Genomic DNA, 17,002 nt, shown 5'->3' with positions numbered 1-17,002 from the left:
CTCACCTCTCACCACCACCCCTCACACTCACCTCTCACCCCTCACCACCTCTCACCCCTTACCTGTACCACTTCGTGTTATCTTAACTGTACTGACTTTCTTGAATGATGCATGATGGTGGAACAGATGCCGGTGTTGGTGAGGTAATGGGGTAAAAGTTTCTCTCTCTCTCTCTCTCTCTCTCTCTCTCTCTCTCTCTCTCTCTCTCTCTCTCTCTCTCTCTCGCAGTATGTATGGTTATCTGCTTCTGGTGTGTGTGTGTAGGCTTGAGTGAGTGAGAGGGGACGCAAGGCTCTATCTGCCAAGCTGTCGGGATCCACCTTCTGCAGCGCCTCACAGCTCCCCCTGGACCTGCTGCACCCCACATGTACCTCTTCTGTACGGCCCTCCCTCAACACACACACACACACACACACACACACACTCCAAGGATTATATATTTTTTTTTTAGATTGCCCCCGAGGGGGCTAGTTTATTGGGCACCCCCTTACATCCTGTGCAAGGTGAAGCGCAGAAGCGTTTACAGCGCCCATCTGGGAAGCATGCGGAGTTCATGCTTGCCTTTATAACTTATGCATTAAGGGCGTAAAAGCCTGAAGGGTCATGGGTTTTGTCAGCAAGTTACATAAGGTGACAGAATAATGAGTGTGTGGGCGGAAATTTCCGGTACAATTTATCTGTTTATGGCAAAGCGTGACAGGTCCCTAATAGTGTCAAGTGCCAGGCCATAGGCATTGACAGTATTGTGGGACATACCTTTTAGTGTGATTGTGATGGCGCGTACGTCGGTAGTGTCGGCTTCAAGGGGGACGTCGAGAGGTTGGTAGGGGACGTCCTTCTTGGTGATACCCACGTACTCAAGGGGCACTGACCTATGGCTGGAACGTCGACCTACCGTGTGTATGTATGTATGTGTTGATCTTCAGGTGATCCCGTTTACCTGGTGCAACTTGGCGTGACCTTTAGCTCAGCTCACCAGAATGAAAGGTCTCAGTTACACAGTATTAACTCACCTTACACAATATATCTTGTATTAATCTCTCATTTATCAACATCACAACAATACACAAATGTTTTAATTAATGAAATATATTGTATTAGCTGTTTGGATTTATTATACAGTATATGATAATCATTAAGACTATAATTAGGTTCATTTAAGATCTTTTACCTTCGTGAGAAAATTTGTAAAATGCCGAATCGAGATTGAAACTCATGGTTAAATTTTACGTACTTTGTGATTTCTGAAAAGTTTGTTAATATTGTTGTTAGAAATTTCTTGAACGGTTAGAGTCCAGATTATCAGGACCCCGAGTACATCCAGTGCTGTGAACCCGGTGATGCAGCCTCGACGCCTCACTCAGCGGTTTGCTCAACATAGCCTTGATGCCCACACAGGCTGGGCACTGGAGGGGAGGGGGAGGATGTGGAAATCTAATTGGATCACTTGAATATTAGCCCCCTAGCTTATTTCACCTGGAGATTAACCGCTTTAATATTAACCTAACTTAACTTAATTAACCTGACATATTGGAAGTGTATTAGCTGTTAACAGTTTTGTTTTATTTATTTAAGGAGAAAGCTTTGTGTTGTCACCTTAAGATCACCTCGCTGTCTTCCTCACACGGGAGAGAAGTCACTGTAAACACACACTCACACTGGTCACCATCATCTCTCCGACGAGTGGCCGTGTTAGAGCCTCGCACAAAGTTATGTGAACTTCGCCTCTGTCTGGAATCTTAATTATCGTTGAGGGTCAATCAGTGTACTGTTAACCTGTAAAATACTGTTTTAAGTACGATTTTTGACTGACTTTAAGTACCGTTGGTGAGGTGCAGCGTGAGGTACACAGGTACTGTGATAGCTGTGGGTCCGGGGTCAAAGCCCTGGAGGGAGGGGGGAGGGGAGGCTTGTCGCGTATGTACAGAAACAGAAAATGGGTCTTCTCTCACGACATCTGGTGTACCTTCCATGATATACTGAAGTGCTACGTCCAAACTCACCTTATACAGATCACTTAGATAATAATGACATTTTAAAATATAACCACAGACAAGATGACGCTAATTTATCACTGTCCGCTGCGATTTTTCCCGTTTTATCTTTACTGGCACGCGACAGAGGGAGCTGGCACACTAAGGAGTACAAAATTACCCCTCGCGCCCTCTTTAATAGTGACATCAGAGTGCTGGGTGTAGGGTAGGGAGGGAGGCAGTAGTAGTTGGCACACTCCCATTGGTCCGGGTTGGCACTCTCTGACAGCACCCTTCTCACGGATCAGCTGCAGCCTCCCCCCCTTTCCCTTCCCTCCTCCACGGGCTCCACCTCCTCCTGCGGCCCCACACTACTCAGTACTCACCTCCCGCACCACTGCTCAGTGAGTGGCCGGCCTCTCATTACTGCATCTGTTATGTGTTGAGATGCTGTCCTTAAATCACTCTCCCCTTCTACCCTTTTGTTATTGTTTGTAGTCTCTCTCTCTCTCTCTCATATCATTTACTACATCCACCACCATCACAGTTCCTCTCGGCGTCCCAAGGGGGTAGTCTCTGGCATCTTATTGTTATTTAGTTGTCGGTAGAGGGCGAGGCGGTGGTAACCCTGCTACCTCTTACTACAGCTGGGGCGCCAAAACAAACACGGGGGCCTCGTTCACAGCAGAAGTTTCATGTTAGGGTTTGTTTTTTTTCCCGCGTCCTCTTGGGATTCCTTCTGGGTTATAACTTATTCGTTTGTCTCAGATCGTTGTCATCACACTCATACACCTCATGTTGACGCAGGTGGGCGCTTCATGTCGTCTGCGATAAGGTTTCCACTGTGTAGCGAGTCCCCTTGTTCTTATTTTCTTAACTGAATACATATTACTGAAATAAGAATGTATAACCAACTCACTGAACCAATAGCTATGCTCTGTAGATAGTTTTTATTTTTAATATTTTACAAATTAATTTAACTGTACATTTTTTCATCTTTGTCCAATTCGTAAAACTAACGAAAATATTTTATTCTTTGCAGGTGAGTTAACAGAGGAGTGAGTGAGCATTTGATGGGTAGGTCAGGGCAGAGAGAGAGAGAGAGAGAGAGAGAGAGAGAGAGAGAGAGAGAGAGAGATGATGTTGAGTGGTGGTGTTATGGTAACGCTGGTACTGGTGGTGGTGGTGTGGAGCAACGCTGACCCCAGAGGCAAGATTTTGTTGCTTGACATAACAGGAAGTTCACATCTGAGTTTGTTGCTAGAATCGCGTAGGGGAGTCGGCCACACTTGACTGGTAGACTACTATTACGACTACCACATTGTAGTACTGTTGTTAAGTACCACTGTTGAGCATGAGCATCAAGTACCACTAGAGTACTACCTTAAAGTATCACCATAAAAGACCGCCATTGAGTACTTACCATCATATACCACTCGAGCATTAACGATTAAGTACCACTAAAGTACTACCACCAAGTACCACTCCAGTACACCATAAGACCTGGTCGAGTATGGTACTGTTATCAAATGCCGGGACCAACTTTCGAAATAGCAGCTATGATATTAATTAATTGAGTTTTAATTTATATTTTAAATATTTATAGAAGGAATTTGTTAATTTTTTTGTAGTATATTTATTGTTTTGTTGGATGAAGTAAAAGAGTAGTAAGGTGTCGAGAGGAAGCCAAAAATGTCGGAAGATATGCGCGGTATTATAGTGTGTCAGGTCTCCCGCCATCTGCATTCTTCTACCGCCAGGGCAAAACTGTAGGGAATCTCCAGCATTTTTTTTTTTGGTCGACCATTACTGAAATGAATGGTCGGTTACTCACTCCCTTACGCACTCATTCCTCACCTGTTTCTACTTGGATGCTATTTGGTCTAGCTATTGAGAAAGTATCAATTTATATATTTACAACTGAAAATCCAATATGGAGGCTGCAGTGTATTTATGTCGACATAATGTGGTACAAGAATTTAGAATAATGCACGAGGATATAAAGTGGTGGTGATGGGAACTATTACAAGGGGCGTGTTGTGAGGTGTGTGTGTGTGGTGTTGATGTCAGCGGTGTACTGATGATGAATGAGCTCAACACAACACAGGGTTAGGTATTACGGCCACTTGCTGTTGCTACACACACACATACACGCACTTGATCTCCCGTCCTAGTGCGTGCATGATGTAATGACCAAGTTGATGGCCGTTTCGTAATGATGAAATAAGTTCCGAGAGTTCCTTATATTTTATGTATCTTGGAAAGCTATTGTTTAAGAATGACATTTCCGTTTTCCGTGTTCTTGTTGTGCCTTTGAGTGAAAAAAAAAACTCACTACTGAAGACCACGGTGTTTGTGGGTCAGTCTTCACAGCCTTCAACACGTATAAGGGTGTAAACAAACCACAACACGCATCAGCTGGTTCCGCTTTCCTCTTTATGTTTCTCAGAACCCACTATGTTGCTCCTGCAGGTGGAACTAATGGTGAATGACGAGCAAGCAAAAATGTGGGCGTTTTCCTGGATGTTATGCATGACGGCACCTGAGCAGGGGGATGTATAACGCTCAATTGTTCTTGTGGTTTTCAGATGTGGGACAGACATCATGACTTGTGTTTCTCTTACGCTTTAGGGAATGAATGTTTTGTTTTTGTAGACGACCATAAAAACTTGGTCCATCAGTAGGTCGTGTTATTGTCAACTGGTCGACAAATATGGAGACTTGACTCAATCAGTGCTAAACTACTTTCGTTTGCATCTTACAATCTTCGGGTGTATAAAATTTCCATATGATCGTCGATTTGTTTTTTCGCATCGGGGTCCGAACATAAAGGGAGTAGCTGACACTCCACTGCGCACCTCACACCTCCTTCTCTCCCGTGATTCCTGCCTGGTTTATGAAGCATCACCACAACCACTCACAAGACCTGCCTGGCTTATGAGCATCACCACAACCACTCACAAGACCTGCCTGGCTTATGAGGCATCACCACAACCACTCACAAGACCTGCCTGGTTTATGAGGCATCACCACAACCACTCTCAAGTCCTGCCTGTTGTAAACGTCATCACCACAACCTCAATTGTACCCATACTGCACACACACACACAGTTCCTGGAAATGAGTCGACAAGGCTTGCAGCACCCAACACTGTACCTCTCGCCGGGACCTGTGTAACAAAAAATGGACCTAATCGCTCATCATCATATCTCTCTCTCTCTCTCTCTCTCTCTCTCTCTCTCTCTCTCTCTCTCTCTTATTGCATGAGTCATAAAGGCAAGCATGAACTCCGCATGCTTCCCAGTTGGGCACTGTAAACGCTTCTGCGCTTCACCTCCGGGGCAATCTGTAAATCTCTCTCTCTTAAGAGCGAGGGCTCTGGAGGGAGCGTAAGGGTGAATATATAAAGAGGCCGCTGGGCTAAGATTAGATGGGTGCCCTGGATGGAACGTAAATGGATATTCTTAGATTTTAACCATGACCGCGGCCTTTTACCAGGAGGACGACCTAGCAAAATTAACCCTGTGGGTGTGGTCTTGAGGGAAAATATATTAACAAAATTAAGGTCCTTTGATGTGTAAAAGAGCCATTAGATGAAATTTTGTCTTGTAGTTAGTGGGTGTATTTTACGTGATATTCAAGCGTTCTATTTCTGTTTCTACTCTTGGTAAGTTAAAAATATAGCATATGAAAAAAAAAACCGAGAGAGAGAGGGAGCGTGGTGATGGGCGTGGTACATACTGTAAATTACAAAAGTTTCTCATTTGATATATTTTTTATTACACTTTTTCCTTGCCCTCAGTACTTAAGAATTATTATGTTTAACCTTTGATTTACGGTAACATAAAAGTGTAAACACTCCCGTCATATTAATAAATAAGATTTAATATTTGGTTATTTATTAAAGATATCCAAAAAATACGAATGTTATTTCTTATGGTTGTTTTAAAGACTGATAAGTATTTTGATAGCTTTACTACAATAATGTATTAATGTATATCCACTACAACCCATCGTGGGAGGAATCATTGTGGTGTAAACAAATCTCTGAGAGGTTCGTGTCGGTACGTGAACTTTTTCCTTTTAAGGTAAGGGAATGCATCTAGTTACTGGCAGCGGAATACCGGTTGTGGTTATGCACTTACGCTTCCTGGTCCACCGTCTTTGTGGTATAGTGTGAATTAGAAATGAGATACATATTTATATCTCCAGTAAGGAAGGGAAAGAGAGAGAGAGAGAGAGAGAGAGAGCTCTTCACGAGTTATGAATGAGGGTGTGTGGGCGTGAGGGTGGCATAAGTGGGTGGGCGCATTTGAAGGACACCATTCCTAGCTTGATTATTTTTTCAAGATAACACGAAAATAGATCACCTTAATCCCTTGTGCTGCAGAGCTACACGGGGTGCCTTGTTACATGGCTTATTAATGGGAATTTATGTTCTTTACAGCGATATGCCCGATTGTTCAACCATGAGTGAACTTTTAATGAATGGGTGGCGGAATGCCTTGTCTTACATGTAAAAAGGTGTATTTTTTCTCTACTATGTGGTAAGGTGGATCTACTTTAGTTAAATTAAAAACCAAAGTGTCATGAAACAAAATGAAGATTAAATCTGTATAACCACAAAATGAAGATTAAATCTGTATAACCAAACAATAGGATTCAGTAGTTTTTCATATGTATAGTATTTTATTCACTGGGGAATGGTTTCTTCTGGCGCGAGAATTTGAGGGAACAGTTAGTTGCTGATGGCTTGTGGCTATTTGTGCAAAAAATAGCTTCGTTTACTTCTTGTTAGTTAATTTATTTATTTATTATGTATAAGCTACTAATTAAAAATAATTGAACACCATAAATATAAATCCTTTATTACTTGAAGAGTGGAGTTAACAAACTCTAATAAATCATCTCTTTAGCAGTAAATGAAAATGTCCAATCTTATGAATGATTCCCTGTCATTACTCTTACTGGTGTCGCATTATTTTTATGAATGACTCTTTCTAACTGCACTGAATGGCAACGTATAGAGTTTTTGATGGTACTCGTTGACTACTACCAGTGATGGGGCACTTGAATGGCACAGCATCTTAAATCTCTGTCTTTGCGAGTATTTTGTGAAGGTTACTCTTATGAACAGTGGCGTATTGTACAGTAGTGTTAAATGCTATCAAGTATATTGTAATAATTTAAAAACAGTGGAATATTAGCCAGGCACACTTAGGTAGGATCAGTAAGTCACCGCCACATGTAAACACTGGTCTGGCGCTGGTGCTACCTGGCGACTTGCCTGAAACACATGTCATGTGCTGGAGTGTGGTCGATCAGATTTCCACATACATGTTCTTGCCTCATCTACCTTAGTTGCGTACACACTTCTAGTTTATTATTATTTGACTGTGTATTACCCGACATCATTCTGGGACATCCCACAATTACAATCAAAGATGCATTAATTTGTTTTACACCCGTTAATGTGTGCCGGGCGCCTCTCTTTGGGCAAGTCACGCACACACCCCTTCCTCTATTGCCCCCTTCCTCTATTGCATGCATTACGCTCCCCACCTGAGTGTTGCTTGAATTTAAACTTATTTTATATAAACCTAATTCATACTGAACACGTATTGCAAATCTTGCTGTGAGTTCTGATTGCTTCCGTTATTATTAAAGATCATCTTATCCATTTGCCATGTTCTTGAGCCCATTCACGCGTAATAGATATGTTTGTACGTGTACACCCAGACTGATATTGCTAGCTTTATTCATATTGCCCAGGCTGCTCACCTCCTCCTTCAGTGGCAAACAACTGATGTTTACTAATATTTTGTATATTATGTGAATATTCTCTGGAACTTTAACGTTTATCCTATTTGTTTATTTGTTTACCCGTGCTCAGTCGTCCACAAATTTGGTGTTATCTTTACGAAAGTGCCTGGTCAGCCTACGACTGGTATAAGTACTAAAAGTTTCAAGGTCAGTATTTCGAAAAAGTTAAAATTGTATTCATTTAATCTATTCATAAATACGTCTTTATCAGTATTATAGCTTCACGTTTTAACCTCCTGAGTTACGAGTGTTGTAACTTGTAAGGGGGTGAGTGTGTGTAGACCCATACTAGAGGTGTTTGTGTCAATACTACCTTGTCTCACTGTCCCCGTTCTCGTGGACTTGGAGATTGAGGATACTGTAATCGACGTCCATTAGTTAATCCTGTAGTCGATGTAGATCTGTCACTGTGTCAAGATACAAATTGGTCAGTGACAACTAGTAGAAAGAAGGATTGCGGATCATGGACGAGAAGTATTTTGGTTTCAAGAAATTAGTTCAGAGAAGAATATACAAGTCAGGGGTAAATAATATGTATTTTATCAATGATGTTTATACTGCTACTGTGGCATGTGAGGAGGTTTGTGGTCGTATCTCATCCTCGGGGTCCAAGATCATGAAGAACCCTTGGCTGATCCGTCCCTCACCAGAAGGCCCGCTCCACCCTTATGCATTTAAACATATTTTAAACGCTCCCCACTACCACTTACATGCTTTTTACTGATACCCACCCACCCCCGATTATGCGCAACTGATATCCACCTACATTCGCCCATACTCTAGATAACCGACCCACACCGGCCCATACTTAATTGACACCCACCCACACCGGCCTACACACTCCATGTTTACTTACACACGTCACTCCCTAACTCCCGTACCCTGTCTTCTACCCACCTGCTGCCCACGCAGCAACCTTAACCACCCACACGTTACCCAAACGTTTTCCAGTAATGACTACGGCAACCTACACACACACACACACACACGCACGCGCGCGGTCGCGGTCGCGGGACACACCATATTAGCGGCCACAGGTGGTGGAAGCAGGCAGAGGGGTGCGGTACAACCAGGCCCGCCATATTAGGCACCACTACGGCTGGTGGTCAGAGTAGCTCGCTCATTACCCCTGCCTTCTCTTGCTAGCACAGCTCCCTGTTCTAGGGGTACAGCTGTCAAGTTCTGTGTATATAGCGCTGCTGGCTGGTAATGGAGCTGAAGGATGTCGTGGGCGTGGCGTAGGTGTAGCCAGACTTGTAGTACTCTGGTCCACGCTAGGCGACGCCCATTCTCATAAACCAGTTTTTGTGTGGCCTCCTACACTCTGGTGAGGTGGCGCGGGGAGCGTGGGTGGATGCCTGACCCACGCCCACCCACGACACCTGACTGACTTTCTTACTTCACCTTCCGTCATGCTCTCCTTACCTGCCCTATCTCTGGTTATATACTGTACACAGTGCGCTTCGGGCTTCACTCATGGTACACTTTGCTCGTCCTTGAAAAAAAAATATAATTCCTGTCCAAAAGTTATTTATTTGTACGTTTCTCTGCCGTCTGATGATAAATTTTAGGGTTACATTTGACCGTTCAACGAGCATGAACTAGTAAGACTTTTTAGTAAGCATTTTATTTGTCTCTGACATCACTCTGGCTTGGCCCAGTGCCGGACATAGTCTGTGCCAACAATCTAAGTGATAGTTATATTCGCAGGTGACGTAAAAATGGAAAAAAATACTTCCTAATCGGTTTATTACCGACTATTAACGTTGGCAACTATTGGAATCTAATCAGTCTCGTAATTCAGTATTTACCCTAAACTTCACTTACCTACAATGGTGTGCTCTTCATGACACTTATACAGTATAAGAACTAAGACAAATACTGTACCTCTATAGCTTATCTGGTATTTTTTTTTTTTCGGTAGTGTTGCCGCAGTGACTGGTAAACTGTAGTGCCACCTCAGGGAGTCATTTCAGTTCATTATAGAGAGCGTCATGACTAAGTGCTCACCTGTCCTGTGGGTGATTGGTTTGCACCCCTTGGTAACTCAGCTGTCAATGGTTACTTAACTTAAAATTAAGATCTTGTGTCTATGGTCAATCAACTGAACTGTGACATCACATTCAGATCATCCATATATTAATATACAACAACAGAGAATCAGTGTAAGCACTTCAACTTCCTGCAAAGACAACATTTTAAAACATGAATTAGTTCCTTAAAGCCTTAGTGACATATTGTATAACTTTACATACACTGTAATAGCAAACAAAAATGTGTAATAAGGAATGTTATTTATGTTTCAGTGTATTGGTATAGCACAGCTGGTGATTGCTATATACTGCCTGTTCAATATCGATGATGCCAAGAAGAGACTAAAGTTCGAAAATGCTGTCACCTTTGGTATTGTCGACCCAGAATCAGATGCTGGTATGTATCTCTAATATTACCTTAATAAACTGCATACCGTACTGTATTTAAAAAAAATGTCTGAAACATTTAAAATTCACAGATATTGATACATACTGCACTGTCATGGGTGTCTGTTATATAAAAAAATCAGTTTTCACATTAAATGTTTATTTAATTTACCTGTAATAGTATAATATCACAGGTATTATAAAAACTGCATAATGTCACCATTTTATATTTTGCAGCTGCTTACATCTTCTTTGCCATTCTGATAATAGTGGCCACCATCTACATTATAGCTGCCCTCGTCCTCATCCATGGTGTGAGAACTGTGAGTACCTGTACAATACCTCCTCCCAGTCACTCTTTGTCACTCAGATGTCAGAACGATAATGAAAAAATAATAATACTGTAGACTCATTTAGGCTTTAAACATTAATTTTATAGATACTATTTTTCACAACAGTTCTTTCTTCTGTAAATGAATGTCCAGAAAGGCTCTGAAGGAACTCGGAGGCAGTTTACAGTCAATTATAATGGTTGTCCCACGACCCCCAAGATCAGGGATGACTTCAAACACCTGTACAGTAAATGTTTTATCTTCCAGAATAAGTGTGAACTTTTAAAATGAGCTTAACATCTATTTTTGGCCTTATATCGTAAATAGCAGTTTGTAAAAAACTTAAAACCTCTAAAGTTACCCCAGTTCATGGTATGCAATACAGTACTGTACAGTATACTGTATTGTATGCCAAAGCTTTGGTACTGTGAATTTCAAATGTTTTAATTAGATTTTTTTTTTGACAGAAACGACGATTTTTACTGCTGCCATGGGTCTTCTTCACCTTCCTCAACATGGTCATGATGTTTGCAGCTGGCATTCTCTCTCTCATCAACTCTCATGGATACGCTTTGCCAATCATCGTTGGTTGTATCGTCCTCGCTATTTCCATGACTTGGATATACTTCACTTGTGTTGTCTTCAGTTTCTTCCAGGCCTTACAGGATGGAGACTACTGGTGACTCCATCTTTTAGGTCTTTATGCTAATGGAGTCACAACTTGCATGAGAATCACCACTATGTTTTATGATAATCTATTAAGTACATACTTTTAAACTGGAGTTCTCAACTTTTATTTTCCCAGGGATCATAAGCTGTTTCATACATCAAGACCTGATTCATAACTATCTCTGAGATGAAAGGAAAATTGTCACTTTTTAGTTACTACGTGCATTTAAGATAATCCCACCTGTATGTATTGAAAGAATACCTTGATGTATAATTTTGATTCATACAAACTATAAGAGCAATTGATTGCATGTATCTGCTTTTGCAGAATTGCAAGTTTTAGGTAAGTTATACAGTATTTATATATGTACATCACATTAGTTTTATAAAGAAATGGAATGAGGAAACAGTCATGAGTTTAATTCTTAAAAGTTCAACTTGTTGACATAATAAATGATCAATATACAGTATGACACTAGAGGCCAAAGAGCTCAGTAGCCAGGTGCAGATCCTTCTAAGTACGGTACAGTATTTAATATTGTACTGTACCATTTCCAGGCAAATATGAGTTTACACATAAGTACAGTAAATTATATTGGGCCGTAAACTTTTCTCACAACATGTCTTACATGTTAATGGTTTATTTGACGAGTGTACTGTACAGTAATTACAGAGAAAGCTTTAATGTTTTGTTCTTAAATTTGTGACAATAAAATCACTGAATAACTCAGTAAGGATGAGCTCACCACTGGTTATCTGATGGCCGTTATCAACCAACTGTAAATGAGGTCACCAGCAAGTGCTTACCATTACTGCACATTTATTCTCTCATACGAAAACTGTCTAATTTATTTAGAAAAACACCAAGGCTTAAAAAAATAATTGAGTGCATTCATTTATACAGGAAGTATTGTAAAGTATAATAATGTGCAGTTGCTTATTACAACACTGCACAGTACACTTGCAGTACAGTACCTGTATGTGATTGTGTCTTTAAAATGAAGTTTTTTGATTACATACATGCTAGGTGAAGATTCCTTATAATGAATGTACAGTTTTATCGTCAATGATAATGCCTTGGAACATGGATTGTCATACCCAAAAAGTCAACACATCTCAAACATTACCTCATTGTGCTTCTTTATGAATGTCTCCTATTTTTGTAATACAGATACTGTACAGGTTCTATGTGGACTGCCTCGGTACAATTATCATCTAATGTTATAGAATAACAATACCTGTACTGTAGAGTAAGTCAAGTGCCAAAATCAGACTTTTTAAAGCTTATTCTAATACCCCCCCCCTGTACTGTATTTTGTTTATGTAAGGCACAATTTTTATGCAGAGAGAAGGTTACTATCTAAAAGAGCTGGAAACTGAAAACATTTGCAATATGAATTTCATATGACAGTATTAGGTACAGTAACATAAAGGTTTAGCTGAAGTGAAATTCACTGAGTATTTTTTTCAAAGTACATTTCTGTCTTTATACTGAATTATTTTATTTTTCATATTTTAGGAGGAAACTGCAGATTTTGTTTGCTTATAGGGTGACATACATGTTGTTACAACACAGTACATACTAGAAACTGTGTCTTTAACAGTAATGTTGATTGTTTTAAAGTTTATTTACCATTTGCTTGTGGTTGCCGTACATATTTTTTTGGTAGTACTGAATAAGCATAGCATTGTACTGAAAATATAGACAGTATATATGTAATATTAGTTATTTTTTTAGGTTCATACACTTGATAATGAATCGTTTCCTTTTACAGTTTTCATAAAATGTTTAGTTTTAATACAGTATGCAGAATGCAAATCCGCTGGGCGGGGATGCGAGGAAAATGACTGAATTTACTTTAGAAGTGATAAGTTGGACCATGCATCGGGGAGTACAATACAGCAAAAGAAATTTTGAAACCCAAATTACACAGTAACTTGTGGTTATTTTTACCAATCAATGGTTCATTCCTGCAAATTTAGACACACTGTAATGGTAGTTCATTGATGGCTTTGTTAATTTGTCAAAGCACTATAGGCACAGAGGCCACAACCAATTTGCCTTGTAAATAAATTCTGTAGTATTGTGTCTATCCTTGCATCCTGCCAGATTTTAATTCCATTTTGTGAAAATTCAGTTGTAAACAGACCATTATCATGCCTGTGAATTTAAAATACTGTACGTACAATATAATTTTCATATTTGATCTGCAGAACTGTTTGATAGGACAGTACAGCCCAGTATTGTATAATTTACTGAAATTGTTACACTATTTCTACTCTACTATGATTTAGCTGTTTTGACTCACTCAGAACTACATTTTCACTTACATCTGCATTTAAGTATTCAAATTATTAATTGAACTCGGTATAATTGCTAACATTTTATAATGGCTGCTATAATTTTCAGTTGTAAATTGTTGCTCCTCTGTGTTATCAAATTTAATATATATGTCCTTGTAAATTATATTATCCACATCATTGATATCAAATGCATGACTAAGCTCTCTTCATGGACACACTAGGATAGTTAATACATTCTGATTCATGTATGAATAAAGTATTGTTTATAATGTTTTATATTCATGTTTACCCATACAGTATATAGAGCCATAGAATTTATTTGTATCCAGGGACTTGCAGGAACCTGATCCAGATCTGTTAGTTGTCTGGATCAGTGCTGGATTTAGACCTGTGGAGGCCCATGGCTTATCAATACTGGGGCCTGATAGGACAAGAACCCATCACAACTGGGGCCTATCTGACTTACCCCCACTGCCCAAAGCCTTATGTAATGAGACAAAATCTCACATGAAGAGGTAAGTTAGGAGCTTATAGTAGTAGAGTATTATAGCGAGAGGAAATGGTAGCGTGTCTTGAGGGTGTGATGTCAACACTGTATATTAACACAGGCACAGTACAAGTGTAGTATATAAAACACCAATGCGTGTTACAGCTTTATTTTACTAGTTTAATAGGGGGGTTCGTACACAATTTATGATAGACTATGGTATTCTCGTATAACCTAACCTCACAGCTAGAATGGGCACTTCACTAAGTCGATCGTTGGGGAGGTACGGGATCACTGCACTTCCACAGACTACACAGCCAGCACTTACTGTTACACGTGGAGTTGACAGCACTTTGTCGACGGACCCGGGCTGAGACTTCGTTACACTTAATGGGGGTCTTCTTTCGAGCGGGACTCGGGGACCTGGTAGCTGGCCCTTCCTGGTTACAGACACTCTGCGCGAGAGGAGCTCCAGCCCCTATACATTGGTCGAGCCGGGGGGTGACCTCTCCTACTGAACTGGGTGTGTCTTGACCGGGTTGTCGGGTCAACAGGAGTGCTGGCTAATTAGCGGGTCCTTGAATTACTAAGGTCATGACGCCGGGTAGAGCTGATCGAGTGGTGGTGAGAATTCTGGTTCCCTAGTGTCAGGTCTGGGCGGCTGTGTGCAGGTGCCGTCCTGCCCAGGTGTCTTGGTTAGGTGCGGTTTGTAGGTCACCCGGCTAACTCAAGTCATTAGCGGACGAGGTCAAGTCCCTAGGGTCGACCTGAGGTGTGTCAACCCGGGATGTGGTGGTGCCACGAGGTCTGTAGTGCTTGCTGTTACATGTGACATAATTCTGGGCTGTAAGCTTTGGTCTGACAAACAATCATTACACCTCCCGCCAAGACCAAAGCTTCACCACAGAGACTGATGTCACATATAGACATCAACATCACGTGTGGTATCAGAGATAATCCCTGGGGCGATAACATAGTCTCACATTCACAAACAACAATCTCATAGGTGTATGTTTTTCTACTGGCGCTAGTTTGATCTGACAAAGCTCACTATACCTCCCGCCAAGATCAAAGCTTCTATGCCAGACAGTGGATGTTTACAGTGGATGACAAAGCGAGTGCACATCCTGCGAAAATAGCTACTGAGATGCAAAGTATACACCTCACATCCTACCATAGTCTGATAATATTTAAAAATTTAAGCGGCTAGCTAAATATACGGAAAAGGAAAGATGGATGTAGATATGAAGGGGAAAGAGAGCGCCTAGGCAGGTGCTTGTCGGAGAGCGTCACTTTAGGAAGTTAAATGAGGGTACACAGTCGGAGGTTTGAAAGGTTATGCAATGGTGTTGCTTGCCCTGGCATATTTCTGCTTAGGTTCCCTAGCGTTAGTATCTTCAAGCCTGGAATAGATTTACATACTTGTTGCTTCAACTGTTAAACTCTTGCGCAGGGCAGCACATACAACATATATAATAATAAGATACATGGCCGCTTAAAAAAAAGGGGGGGGGGGAAGGTTGGGGCAAAATACAACTTGTGAACAAAAAGAAATATTTGTACATACTAAAAAGGCAGCAGAAATTATTACAAGATACAATGGCAAAAACAAAAACTCGTCAGCATTCGTCGAGATCCCGGGTGGCGGGTGGTCCGTCACCACCTCCACCAATCGGTGTCCAGCATCAGGGTGGACGACGCAGTAGATGTGGTGGTTGGCGTTTCCTGTCCCGTCCTGGGGTCTGCCGCGGTGTGTCGCGTGCCTCACTTCCTCCACTTGAACTTCTGTGTGGAGCGGCAGTTCCTGACGCATTCCAGATGGATTTTTCTAGTCCCATCTGAGTTTCCTCTGTAGAGTCTCATTTTCCGTCGTGGTCCAGATGGATTTTTCTAGTTCCATCTGAGTTTCCGCCCTTCCCGGCCGGGATCAAAGCCGGTCCACTGCTTGGGGTGTCATCGCTTTGGATGGCGTGTAGGGCAGGGTCCACGGACAAGAGTTCGCCCTCCGTACGTGAGTGTCGGCGAGACCCCTGACCGTCCTGTCCCACACCCTCACAGTGGTGAATCCCTCCCTGGGTGGGCCCCCCAGGGTTTGCTTGTTTCTTCCTCTACTTGTAGTCAGGTCACTTCTGTTTCGTCCCCGATGGTGTGGTAAACACCGGCGAGGCAGATCCCGGGTGGGCCAAGGTCAGCCATTACTTGTCTGGTACCTGGTGGATCCATTCCCGGAGTGGAAGTGCGTGGGACCAGTTGACAGGTCCTGAAACGTAGGGAGCTGTCGTCTGCAGCGCCACTGGGACCTCTAGTTGTTTGTTGCCTGTTGCTTGCTGCTCCTGAAGTTGCAGGTCGGGTTTTCGGGATTTTCTCCTGGGTTCCAAGGGGACGACCTGATTCCCTGCCTGGAGCTGGGAGCTGCGCTGGTCCTGCATGGCGTAGCTTGCTCAGGCTGATGGTACCCATAGATGTTGTCTGTCAGTATTGTGGGCTGTGAGACCGTAGCCTCGGTGCGTGTCTCGTCGTTCAGCAGGCGAGCGACGAGACACAGCCCAGTGTCTTCAACCAGATCGAGGGCCAGCATTATGCAAGCCCGTTTCTGGAGCTTGGGGCTTGCAGTGTCGACGTGAAGGCAATGCTAATTACTCGCCACTTATGGGTTTTCAAGGTCATTTCTTGGTGCTTGTGTATTATTCTGGATGTACTTAAATAGTTAGGCACATTAAATCTTAGTTCCGAGTGAAAAAGTAGTTTTGGCCAAAAATCCTGTAAGGCATAAGACTTACAATTTTTGTCATATTCGGCCAAAAAATAGATTTTGTTCAAAATTTCAGTGTCGGTACTCCTGAACGTGCTGCTTAAGGATCTGTTAACCAAAATTTGATATCTTGATTATAACTTGTTCAAATGGCTTTTAGAAAATGTTCAAATGATTTTTAGAATATTTTAATTACTTTTGCAATGCTAATTACTTGCCACTTATGGGTTTTCGAGGTCATT

The 17,002-nt window shown here is 41.7% G+C and overlaps 1 protein-coding gene across 1 annotated transcript in view; it reads left to right on the top strand.

Annotated features, from left to right (window-relative positions):
- Positions 1 to 13,790, top strand: part of LOC121877232 — a 34,573-nt gene extending 20,783 nt beyond the window's left edge. The window contains exons 2-4 of the mRNA XM_042382864.1: positions 10,103 to 10,226; positions 10,454 to 10,539; positions 11,016 to 13,790. Of these exons, the coding sequence (XP_042238798.1) occupies positions 10,103 to 10,226; positions 10,454 to 10,539; positions 11,016 to 11,231 (426 nt within the window). The 3' untranslated portion in view covers positions 11,232 to 13,790. The remainder of the gene's footprint in view (positions 1 to 10,102; positions 10,227 to 10,453; positions 10,540 to 11,015) is intronic.
- The last annotated feature ends 3,212 nt before the right edge of the window (positions 13,791 to 17,002 follow it).

This window comes from Homarus americanus, unplaced genomic scaffold, assembly GCF_018991925.1.
Source record: "Homarus americanus isolate GMGI-L3 unplaced genomic scaffold, GMGI_Hamer_2.0 scaffold367, whole genome shotgun sequence".
Taxonomy (NCBI): domain Eukaryota; kingdom Metazoa; phylum Arthropoda; class Malacostraca; order Decapoda; family Nephropidae; genus Homarus; species Homarus americanus.
Note: the sequence above shows the minus strand (reverse complement) of the source record. Positions and strands in the feature narration are given on the sequence as shown.